The 13327-nt window shown below is 44.2% G+C and overlaps 1 protein-coding gene across 1 annotated transcript in view; it reads right to left on the bottom strand.

The window, feature by feature from the left end:
- Window positions 1-9733, bottom strand: part of ICOS (inducible T cell costimulator) — a 198232-nt gene extending 188499 nt beyond the window's left edge. Inside the window, exon 1 of the mRNA XM_073645604.1 lies at window positions 9594-9733. Coding sequence (XP_073501705.1) covers window positions 9594-9648 — 55 coding nt within the window. The 5' untranslated portion in view covers window positions 9649-9733. The remainder of the gene's footprint in view (window positions 1-9593) is intronic.
- Window positions 9734-13327: the final 3594 nt, after the last annotated feature.

Raw genomic sequence — 13327 nt, forward strand, 5'->3', positions numbered from 1 at the left:
TCAGCGTAGAATTTTTAACTGCATCTAGCCTAGGCAATACTTTGGGCGTAGTAGCCCAGCTGCGAAGCAAGCTGCACCGCCTGTGTATCTAATAAGAATTTTTAAATGAATCTAGCCTAGGCAGACTGTGGGGACCCCCAACCAAACCCAGACGCTCAGCCCCCCTACCGCCCGCCTTTCATGGACAATACAATAATGTAACTCTTACAACTGGATGGGTGAGGATCGGTCACAGCTTTATTAACTCTTTATACTCATTCCATTAGAAAGGCATTTTATTTCTAAAATAATTCAGCTTGTTGCAGCATGCCCTGGGTCCCCACTCCGGCAAGTTGGCCAACAAGTGTAACTCTCCAACATGTCCTTTCTATTTCCAGGCCACGGAGGATCCAGCGTACTCGTATGCAGGACTCTGACCCCCACCCATCACTCTTAACGCTTGTTCCACTCCGTCCTGGAGTCCTGACAGGAATATGTCCAGTCCAATATCTATTAAGTGAACACCGTCGGGCCGTATGAGGCCTGCTTTATCTCCTTCCAGTTGTCGGTGTCGTATCACTACACTGCCTCTGTCTCTTCTAAATTTTGCCATCCGAATATTTCTTACCCGCCTTGTCCATTCGATGGCCGTGATGTCTCGCGCACCTTGCCATACCGCTATCGGCACAATCTCTGACCATACTATAGCTAATTTTGTGAAAAATTCTCTGAAGCGCTCAGTGTCTAGTTTCATTATTGCCATTAGTTATGCGCTCTTGTGATGACCTAGGTTGTTTCCCCCGGCCTGTATAACTAAGATGACCGGACCTCTTGCCTCTCTCCCTACCTTGATTACCTCCATTAGTACCTGTGGCCATAGCAGGCCTCTAATACCTCTCCAGTTGAAATATGTGTTATGAAACTCTAATTTCCTCCTGCCTGGGCGGACTTTCGCCCTTTTTTGTGCCCAATATATACACGAGTGGCCTATCACTCACACTGTTGGCTTAGCGTCACCTGTAAAAGAAACAAACCACGTTAGGATAACAAGTCAGGTCTTATGTATCTTGCCAAACACGTGGATCGCCATCTCCCTATCCTCTGAACTTCCGTTTCTGACAGTCCTGCTCTTGCTGCTTCCGTGGCCGCACCTATGCGGAATGAGTGTGTCCCGTAATCTTTGGGGTGGTTCCCTGCCGATGTTATGCATTTATTAAATATAGCTTGGAACAGGTATCTTGATAATGGCGTTCCATCAATGTGTGATAGGAAGAAATGACTTTGTGATCTGATGGTTAGATATGTTTTTACTATTGTTACCCGACTCAGTGTACCGTTTGTGGGTTGTAGAAGTACCCAAGTACCCCTGCCCGCTGGAACCGTTTTCGATTGGTGTATGCGTAGACGTATTGCATTATTGGCTATGACTACGTCCTGGTGTAATAAGCCTCCACTGGTGGTAATTTTGGATTGAGGGACTAATTCGCTTATACATAGCGCCCCGAAGAAGGCGATCACAAATGCAGTAGACATTAGTGTTGCTTCAAATTGTGAGTGTCATGTTAATGGTGTTAGGGATATGATGTGAGAAATCAGTTTTAGTGACACGGGACGGGACGTCTACATTCCTGACTTGGCTGACCCCTTTTCCACCCTTTTATTGATTGTCTGATGATGAATCTTTGTCACATCTCCCCAATTCAGTAGTTGGAAGTGAAATGCTACTCCGGTCAGACACCACTGCGCTGACGCTCCTGATATGCCCCTCATCATTAGGTGGTGGAGAAATTCTATGGTGACTTGTGATCTGGCTTGTTCACATTGGTCAACCCGTCTGCCTGCTACTAGTCGTGTCCACTCTTCCCATGCCTTACCGTATGATTGCCACGTTGACGGGGCAACTGACGCTCTGATTAATGGCATCAACTATTCGCCACTAGATCCCATAGGGAGGGTGGGCAACTGTTGCCCGATGGGTGGGCATTGTGGAAGAGCTCTGTGAAAATCTGCCAATTGAATTGTTATAAAGCGTTAGCAGCAGCTTTATACCCCTCAGCATAGTGGCTAGCGTGGACCCATACATTGTGTTTTAGGCACAGGAATGCTAGCCTGCGTAGCAGGCCTAGCACTGGGAGAGACGATGATGCCATCTTATTAATGCAGTGCGCTAGGCTGGTGTTTTGTGTTATGAAGCGTATATTTTTGTTAGCCAGGCGCGCGCCCCATATTTCTATTGCTACCACTATTGTGAAAAATTATTTTCAGGGTTAGATGCAGCTAAAAATTATTATTAATTTCAAAGCTGGTGGAGCTTGGTATAGATGGCCTAATACAATGAGTCCCACACACTGCTAGAAGCCCAAATATTTTTTCAGAGCTAGATGCAGAAAAAAATGATATTCAATTTGCAACCTGATGGAGGTCAGTATAGATGGACTAATAGACCAAGTCCCACACACTGCTAGAAGCCCAAATACTTTTTCAGAGCTAGATGCAGATAAAAATTATTTTTAATTTGCAACCTGATGGAGATCAGTATAGATGGACTAATAGACCAAGTCCCACACACTGCTAGAAGCCCAAATATTTTTTCAGAAGTAGATGCAGAAAAAAATTATATTCAACTTGCAACCTGATGGAGGTCAGTATAGATGGACTAATAGAACAAGTCCCACACACTGCTAGAAGCCCAAATTTTTTTTCTGAGGTAGATGCAGAAAAAAATGATATTCAGTTTGCAACCTGATGGAGGTCAGTATAGATGGACTAATAGAACAAGTCCCACACACTGCTAGAAGCCCAAACATTTTTTCAGAAGTAGATGCAGAAAAAAATGATATTCAATTTGCAACCTGATGGAGGTCAGTATAGATGGACTAATAGAACAAGTCCCACACACTGCTAGAAGGCCAAATATTTTTTCAGAGGTAGATGCAGATAAAAATTATTTTTAATTTGCAGCCTGATGGAGGTCAGTATAGATGGACTAATAGAGAAAGTCCCACAAACTGCTAGAAGGCCAAATGTTTTTTCAGAGCTAGATGCAGACAAAAAATTATATTCAGTTTGCAACCTGATGGAGGTCTGTATAGATGGACTAATAGAACAAGTCCCACACACAGCTAGAAGCCCAAATATTTTTTCAGAGCTAGATGCAGATAAAAATTATTTTTAATTTGCAACCTGATGGAGATCAGTATAGATGGACTAATAGACCAAGTCCCACACACTGCTAGAAGCCCAAACATTTTTTCAGAAGTAGATGCAGAAAAAATGATATTCAATTTGCAACCTGATGGAGGTCAGTATAGATGGACTAATAGAACAAGTCCCACACACTGCTAGAAGGCCAAATATTTTTTCAGAGGTAGATGCAGATAAAAATTATTTTTAATTTGCAGCCTGATGGAGGTCAGTATAGATGGACTAATAGAGAAAGTCCCACACACTGCTAGAAGGCCAAATATTTTTTCAGAGCTAGATGCAGACAAAAAATTATTTTTAATTTGCAACCTGATGGAGGTCAGTATAGATGGACTAATAGAGAAAGTCCCACACACTGCTAGAAGGCCAAATATTTTTTCAGAGCTAGATGCAGATATAAATTATTTTTAATTTGCAACCTGATGGAGGTCAGTATAGATGGACTAATAGAGAAAGTCCCACACACTGCTAGAAGGCCAAATATTTTTTCAGAGGTAGATGCAGATAAAAATTATTTTTAATTTGCAGCCTGATGGAGGTCAGTATAGATGGACTAATAGAGAAAGTCCCACACACTGCTAGAAGGCCAAATATTTTTTCAGAGCTAGATGCAGACAAAAATTATATTCAGTTTGCAACCTGATGGAGGTCAGTATAGATGGACTAATAGAACAAGTCCCACACACTGCTAGAAGCCCAAATATTTTTTCAGAGCTAGATGCAGAAAAAATGTATATTAAATTTGCAACCTGATGGAGGTCAGTATAGATGGACTAATAGAATGATGCTATGCCCAAAAGATTTTACTTCACTAGGTGCAGTAAAAAAATTGGTATTCTATACACAGGTGGTATGTCTTGCAACACAGATAGGCTACTCCACTGACTAACACACTCTGCAATAGGCCAAAAAGGATTAGCTTTGCTAGATTCAGCCAAATGCTGTGAAAAAAACTTGCACAGCACTGGCACAGACCTGCCTGGCAAAAACTGATAGGAACTGATGTAACCTAGTCCTGAAAAGGACTGCAATCACAACTATTCCCTACTCCCAAGCTATCTGTAGATTTGTGCGAAAATTGGCTTGAAATTAACAAGGTATAGCGCACACAGCAACAGCGGTGCCGTCTAACACGCAGCTGCAGCAGTGAGAAAATGGTGGCGACAGGGAAAATGGCTGGGTCTTATAGGGCAAGGACATGTGATATACACTGCCAATGACACATGCCCTTGCTTGTGTGAAAAAAAGCACTTCGCTCCGTGTGTGCGCTGCTGATAGGCTGACAGATTGCACCTCCCCACTGTAAATGCGGGAAAGAGAAAAAAAAATGGAGTTCTTCATTATTCCTGCAGAGATCCATCCCCTGCCCCTCCCCCCACCCCGCTGTACACTCAAACTGCGTATTAACATTAATTTTCATCATTACTGAGAAAAAATCCAGTTATGATTTTGGTGCACGAACAGTTATCGAACATAACCTCGAACAGCCGAATTTTTCTCAAATTGTTCGTGTTCGCCGAACGGCTCGAACACCGCCCAAAACAGCTCGAATTTGAGATTGTCGAACAGTTCGAGTAGAACAACGCTCATCTCTAAACATCACAGATCCTGTATTCACAGACTGATATATAAACCCTGGTAGTTTTAGAAAGAGGTGTGAAAGGCATGGGGCCTGATCCCTGTGTGTGGGACACCATTAGCCTTGAGGGGCTGGAAGAGAGAGGCCTGGAGAGGCCTGGTGAGGCAAGAGGGTAAATCCCTGTGTTTGGTATTTAGTAGTCCTGGAAGGCACGTGGCTTGGAGACCATTGCTGGGAAGCCTTAAAGCCACAGGTGTGGCAGAACAGAGCTGAGAGAAGCAGCTAAGACCCAGCAAAGGTAAAAATGGTTCTTTATATGGACATTGATGTTGTACCTTGCTGAAGTCTGTATCTAAAGCCAAGCGGGCATGTCTGCCATTGGAAAGGTCTCCTGGATGTTATGTGTATAACCATGCCGGTGAGCCACTGAGATGGACTGTGTTATGTGCAGTTATGAAGTGTAATAAACTGCTGGATGTCGTGTTATCAGAAAACGTGGCTGGTGTGCTTTAATTAACCCCGTGAAGCGAGTGTCCCCCAGTGTGATGAATAGCGCTACCTTACAGTTAAGAATTGGCTCAGTGATAGGAAACAAAGGGTGGTTATTAATGGAAAATACTCAGACTGGGTCTCAGTTAACAGTGAGGTACCACAGGGGTCAGTATTGGGCCCCCTTCTTTTTACCATATTTATTAATGACCTTTTAGGGGGCATACAGAGTAATATTTCAATATTTGCAGATGACACTAAACTCTGCAGGGTAATCAATACAGAGGAGGACAATTTTATATTACAGGAGGGTTTATGTAAACTAGAAGCTTGGGCTGATAAATGGCAAATGAACTTTAATGGAGATAAATGTAAGGTAATGCACTTGGGCAGAGGAAATAAGACGTATAATTATATGCTTAATTGTAAAACACTGGGCAAAACTGTAACTGAAAAAGACCTGGGTGTATTGGTGGATGACAAGCTCACGTTTAGTGGCCAGTGTCAGGCAGCTGCTGCAAAGGCAAATAAAATAATGGGATGCATTAAAAGAGGCATAGATGCTCATGAGGAGAACATAATTTTACCTCTATACAAGTCACTAGTGTGACCACACTTAGAATACTGTGTACAGTTCTGGTCTCCGGTGTATAAGAAAGACATAGCTGAACTAGAGAGAGTGCAGAGAAGAGCGACCAAGGTTATTAGAGGACTGGGGGGTCTGCAATACCAAGACAGGTTATTACACTTGGGGTTATGTACTGTGGAAAAACGAAGGCTTAGGGGTGATCTTATTACTATGTACAAGTATATGAGGGGACAGTACAAAGACCGTTCTACTGATCTTTTTACTCTGAGGCAAGAGACGGGGACAAGGGGGCATCTTCTACGTCTGGAGGAAAGAAGGTTTAATCATAACCACAGGTGTGGATTCTGTAAGAGCAGTGAGACTATGGAACTCTCTGTCGCATGATGTTGTAATGAGTGATTCACTATCAAAATTTAAGAAGGGCATGGATGCCTTTCTTGAAAAGTATAATATTACAGGTTATATATACTAGATTCCTTGATAGGGCGTTGATCCAGGGAACTAGTCTGATTGTCGTATGGAGTCGGGAAGAAATTTTTTTCCCCAATGTGGAGCTTAGTGTTTGCCACATGTTTTTTTTGCCTTCCTCTGGATCAACATGTTAGGCTATGGGTTGAACTAGATGGACTTATTCTTTCTTCAACCTTAAAATCTATGTTACTATGTTACTATGTTACTCTATTGTTATTTGTAGTTCATTTTGCCTCCCAAAAATCAGAATAGAAAGCAATCAAAAAATGTCACGTGCCCAAAAATGGTACAAATAAAAACGTCAACTCGTCCTGCAAGAAACAAGCTGTCGAAATATGTTGGCCGGAATATGGAAAAATTATAGCTCTCAAAATATAGCGATGCAAAAACTAGTTTTTGCAATAAAAAGTGTCTTTTAGTGTATGCCAAACCTAAAAACTCGCTATTAATCTGGTATCGCTGTAATTGCACAGACCGAAAGAATAAAGTTGCCTAATCAATTATACTGCACGAGGAACGGCATCAAAAATAAATAAAACCAATTCTTCACCTACTGTTGATTTGTTCATTCTGCCTCTCAAAGATTGCAGTATTGCTCGGCTCACATTTATCCTGTGCTCTGCGCTGAGCGCTTACACAGGGGTTTCTGTGTAAATCTCTGAAATACATTAGTCAGACAGAACCACCAGCAGAAGATTCTCTATAATGAGGCAGATGGAGGCACTGTGGATGCTGTCTGGCCTACGATCCAACAATGTATGTCCTTTTAGGCGTGCATAAAAGTGCTGCCGGCGACAGTTTTGGGAGCTTCTGAAAAGGACAACACTGAACAGAGGCCAGACTGAGTACAGAGTAACTTTTCTGCCTCATTATAGTGAATGGATCTCTTGGGGGTTTCATCTGAATCACATCACTGTGAGATTTAGATGGAAACCCCAATATAACTACTCAGCGTAAAGCGCAGGATAAATGTGATCCAAAATGTTATGCAAAATGTTCTCAACAAAAGCTTCAAATCCACAAAAAAAAGCAAGTTCCCACTCAGGTCCATCATCTGTTGTTGGAAATATAGGGGCTTCCACATTACTGGTAGCACAAAGGCTCTGGAAAAGCACCATGGCTCATCGCCCCCCAAAAAAAATTGAGCAAATTCTATACTCCCAAATCCAAATGCTGCCTCCCTTCTGAGCTCCAGTGTGTGCCAAAACCGCAGTTAGCGTCCATATGTTTGGCATTTCTGAGCGATGAGATCATGCCTAATTTACAGGTGCTTGTTTCCAGACACATGAGCTGGGCACAATGTACTGGTCACTACAATTTACTGGTCACTACAATGGCAGTTTGCAATTTTCACTCAGCACCATCTGCTGCTGCTTGTTTCTGGAAAAGACCCATGGAGTAAAAATCGTCACTGCACCTGTAGATAAATTCCCAAAGGGGTACAATTTCCAAAATGATGTCACTTGAGGGGGGATTCTGCCATTCTAGCACTTAGGGGCTCTGTATATGGAGTCCACATACTAATCTAGAAAAGTCTGCGCTCAAGAAGGCAAATAGTGCTCCATCCCTCCCAAATCTCACCGTGTGACTAAACAGTACAGTACAGCCACATATCGGGTATTGCCACGTTCAGAAGAAATTGTGAGACAAATTTTGGTGCTATGTTTACCCATTTAACAATATGTGAAAATTTTAAATCTGGGGCTAAATCTAAATTTTGGTTGTAAAAATGTAATTATTTTTTTCTTCACTGCCCAATGGTATAAAATTCTGTGACACAACTGTGGTGTCAATATGCTCACTGCACCCCTAAATTAATTCATTCAGAGGTGTAGTTTGTAAAATGGGGTCTCTTATTGGGAGTCTGCTGTTCTAGCACCTCAGGGGCTCTGCCAATGTCACATGGCACCTTCAAACCAGTCCAGCAAAATCTTAACTACAATATGGTGCTTCTTCCCTTCTGAGCTTTGCACTGTGCATCAAAAGTAGTTTTTCACCACATATGGGGTATCGGCATACTCAGGAAAAATTGCGCAACAAACTTTTGTGTCTGTTTTCTCCTGGTATCCTTGTGAAAAATGAAAAAATTGGGGCTAAAACCACATTTTTGTGGGAAAATATATATTTTTTTCATTTTTACAAATCCACGTTATAAAATTCTGTGAAGCACCTATGGGTTCAAGGTGCTCATCACACATCTAAATAAATTCTTTGTGCCCATGATGCGTTTTTTAAGCATTTCCGCAGCGGCAAAAACGCTGCAGAAACGCTTAAAAAACGCATCATGGGCACACAGCCTAAATGTCCTTTACTGCCTGGACATCTACCAGATGTTCGGATATATATATATATATATATATATATATATATATATATATATTATGCAAAGACTGGCATACTCAAATACTAAGAGACACAGTGTAGAGGAGAGATGCTTAACTGAAATTTAAGAATGTTTTCGGCTTTCTTTAATCTGTGACAAATGTGCAATTTGCTGCCTTGCCCAGTAACTAATAACACTGGATAAGGTAAAGTGGCTTTTTAACAAAGGTTCATATGAAAGGAAAAGGTTGCTGGTCTCTGAACATTCAGTTCTGACCATATGAACATGTGACTGCTGCTGCCAAGCTGTCACATTCTTGATACAGCAGTCACAGGGAAATTCCAATGTTTGAGTTGGAGAGGAGGGGATCAGAATTTGAAGAAGGCTTTTTACTATTTTTTTACAGCTTTTTGTTGTTTTTAAATCAGGGGTGGAAACTCCCATTAATTAAATTACGTTCCTTATAGAATCAATCCTACGTATATACATATCATACAGTAGAAATAAAAGCAATACTAAACTAAACCAGAACAGTAACCAATATGTTACACTTGAAATGTTTTTGGAGTCCAATTGTTTATATTGTTCTAACAAGTGTTTATGTAGTTTTTGATTATTTCTAATATTTAACTTATTTTACATGTTTTTAATTTGTTATACTATATTACATTTTATTGGAGATAAAAATACAAACATGCATTTTGTATCAGGTTAGTTGAATAATTTATTAAAAATATATATATGTATACATATATACACACGCACACACATATCTATTTGCACCAGATGTGCTTCATAAAGCTTACAAACTACTAATCTTGTCTCAAATAGTGTTATCCGAAGTGTACATTTTTAAATTATTATCAATTACTATCAGTTGGTCAACTAACCACATATAGATCCACATTCCATCTTTATATTATATTATCTCAGTTTAAAATAAAATAGAAAAAACTTACCAGAAACCTGTAATGAAATCAACAGAAAGAAGTCAACAAGACAAGTGTTCATCATAAAGACTATGTTTCTTAAAATGCTATCTGTTTAAATCTTGGATTGTTACAGCTGATAAAACAAAAAGCCCCAGATTAGCTCTACCCTAAAATGAGGTAAGATAGAGGCATGTACAAGACATATATGCTAACTAAACCTTTCCGTTGAAAACATGTTTTACACAGATTATGTGGTTTCACAAAAACAAGATGACTTCAGTGGCAAACTTACTTTTCCATCGTAAATTTTCGCTATGTTGATTTATGATAAATCAGTCCACTGACTACATAGTGTTAGTTCATTTACTGTAAGTGACATCTGTATTTTGTATGTAACCCCTTCTCGTGTACAGCACCATGGAATCAATGGTGCTATTTCTATAATATAACCGGGGATGCGTGTCTCTGTCTGAAGCCTCCAGACGCGCAGTCTGGCTCCAGACAGAAGCATGCATCCAGCCATTACAGGTAAGAGGAGTGTATGGCATCGGAGATCGCAGTATGCATAGACACTGAACGTATACCGTGATCTCCGGTGCCATTCTTAAATACTTACCTGACCGGGAGGAGCGCTACCGTGGCGCCTCTCTTCGCCGGAGACCGGGGCAGGAGTGAGGCGTCGGATCAGCGCATGCGCATAGCTCTATCCGGCGCCATTTACTGAAGACACCTTTGCAGTGTGTCTTCAGCAAAATGGCGCCGGACAGCACGGTGCTCCAGCGCCGCACTTCTCCCCTGGCCTCCGGCAGAACAGGACACCACAGCGCTGGAGCACAGGGACGAAAGGTGAGTATAAGTGTTTATTTTATTGCATGTTGGTACAGCGTGAAAGGGATAAGGAGGCCACACATACCAGGATTGTGGGATGAGGGGTACCATACATACCAGGATTAGGGGTGAGGGGACCATGCATACCAGGATTGGGGGGTGAGGGGTACCACACATACCAGAATTGAGGGGTGAGGGGACCATTCATACCAGGATGAGGGGTACCATGCATACCAGGATTCGGGGGTGAGGGGACCATGCATACCAGGATTGGGGGGTGAGGGGACTATGCATACTTGGATTGGCGGGTGAGGGAACCCTGCATACCAGGATTGGAGGTGAGGGGTGCCATGCATGCTAGGATGAGGGATTGGGTGCCATGCATACCAGGTTTCAGGGATGAGGAGGTCATACATACCAGAATTGGGATGAGAAGTGCCATGCATACCAGGATGAGGGGAACCATACATACCAGGATAGGGATGAGAGGTACCATGTATATCAGGTTTGGGGATGAGGGGCCCACGCATACCAGGATAGGGATGAGTGCAACGGGTCTGGGAGGCGGAACCTCTGAGCTACTATACAAGGGGGCAGTCCTTGTAAGGGAGCGGGTGGCGACCAGGGAAGACGGGCAGGAGGTCACAGCAGGTGACCGGGACAGTCTCTGAGTGAACGGGCTGGAGGTCACGGCAAGTGACTGGGGCAGTCTCTGGATGAACGGGCTGATGGTCACGGCAAGTGACCGGGGCAGTCTCTGAATGAACGGGCAGATGGTCACGGCAAGTGACCGGGGCAGTCTCTGGATGAACGGGCAGATGGTCACGGCAAGTGACCGGGGCAGTCTCTGGATGAACGGGCAGATGGTCACGGCAAGTGACCGGGGCAGTCTCTAGGTAAAGGGTTGGTACGACCTGTGGCGGCTGATGATAGACGTGAGCTCCCAGGTGAGCAGGCGAGAGTCTCAGGAAGAACGGGTGGTCACAGCATGTGACGGCGGAGCCTCCAGGAAGACCAACAGACAGGCGGCAGATGAGCGCTCCCAGGTGAGCGGGCAGAAGACTCTGGACAGGCGGGTGGTCACAGCACGTGACGGCAGAGCCTCCAGGTAGGCTAGCAGACAGGCAGCAGATGAGCGCTCCCAGGTGAGCGAGCAGGAGTCACTGGACAGGCAGGTGGTCACAGCACGTGACGGCGGAGCCTCCAGGTAGACTAGCAGGCAGGTAGCAGGTGTGTGCTCTCAGGTGAGCGGGCAAGCTGGTCCATAGACAGACTGACAGGAGTTGGAAGGCAGACCGTCGGACCTCGGGCAAGCAGGCAGGTGGCTGATGTGCGCTCCCAGGTGAGCGGGCAGACTGGTCCTTAGACAGACAGGAGTAGTAAGGCAGACCGTCGGACCTCAGACTAGCAGGCAGGTAGCAGATAATCTGGCAGGAATCTGGCAGGTAACTGGCAGGTAACTGGCAGGTAACTGGCAACGGGACCTGAGGGCTGAAGCAGAGTAGTAAACAGTGCAACAACATTGCTCGGGCACCTCCATTTTGGAGGAGGTGCCTTATATATGGTGAAGTCCTCTGGCCATTGGCCGGGGACTCCTTAGGACGGCGCGCGTGGCCCCTTTAAGAGGGAGGGAGAGCGCGCGCGCGCGCCCTAAGCACAGTGGACGGGAAGGAGCGCGCGCTGCCAGCAGAGCGGGAGGAGGACGCCGGGCACGGAGCAGGGAGGTGAGGGGAACAGCGTCCCTGCCTAGCAGAGGGCAGGGACGCCGGCGCTACTTTACCCCCCCCCTTTAGGCCCCCCCTTTTTTAGGCCAGACAGAAATTTAGCTAGGATAAGAGGGGCATGGATGTTCTCCCGGGGCTCCCACGTTCTCTCCTCAGGACCAAACCCCCTCCAATCTACTAGAAAAAAGGTCTTTCCTCTTACCCTTTTGGTGGCAAGAATGTTCTCTACCTCAAACTCGTCCTCAGCAGAAACCGGAGCAGGAGGCGTACCTGTAGACTTGGAAAAAGAGTTAAGTACCACAGGTTTGAGGAGAGATACATGGAAGGAGTTAGGGATCCGTAAGTTGGCCGGGAGTTTTAATCTATAGGCCACCGGGTTGATCTGACTGATGACCTCCAGAGTAGAGATGAGCGTTGTTCTACTCGAACTGTTCGCCAATCTCAAATTCGAGCTGTTTTGGGCGGTGTTCGAGCCGGTCGGCGAACACGAACAATTTGAGAAAAATTCGGCTGTTCGAGGTTATGTTCGATAACTGTTCGTGAACCAAAATCATAACTGGATTTTTTCTCAGTAATGATGAAAATTAATGTTAATACGCAGTTTGAGTGTACAGCGGGGCGGGGGGAGGGGCAGGGGATGGATCTCTGCAGGAACAATGAAGATCTCCATTTTTTTTTCTCTTTCCCGCATTTGCAGTGGGGAGGTGCAATCTGTCAGCCTATCAGCAGCGCACACACGGAGCGAAGTGCTTTTTTTCACACAAGCAAGGGCATGTGTGATTGGCAGTGTATGTCACATGTCCTTGCCCTATAAGACCAAGCCATTTTCCCCGTCGCCACCATTTTCTCACTGCTGCAGCTGCGTGTTAGACGGCACCGCTGTTGCTGTGTGTGCTATACCTTGTTAATTTCAAGCCAATTTTCGCACAAATATACAGATAGCTTGGGAGTAGGGAATAGTTGTGATTGCAGTCCTTTTAAGGACTAGGTTACAGCATTTCCTACGACTTTTATCAGGGAGGTCTGTGCTCTTAAATAGATAGGTTGTGGGAGTAAAGACTAATTGTAATTGGAGTCCTTTTCAGGACTAGGTTACATGAGTTCCTATCAGTTTTTGCCAGGCAGGTCTGTGCCAGTGCTGTGCAAGTTTTTTTCACAGCATTTGGCTGAATCTAGCAAAGCTAATCCTTTTTGGCCTATTGCAGAGTG

Source organism: Phyllobates terribilis, unplaced genomic scaffold (genome assembly GCF_046119375.1).
Source record: "Phyllobates terribilis strain yellow unplaced genomic scaffold, ASM4611937v1 Scaffold_9__5_contigs__length_417890890, whole genome shotgun sequence".
Classification (NCBI taxonomy): Eukaryota; Metazoa; Chordata; class Amphibia; order Anura; family Dendrobatidae; genus Phyllobates; species Phyllobates terribilis.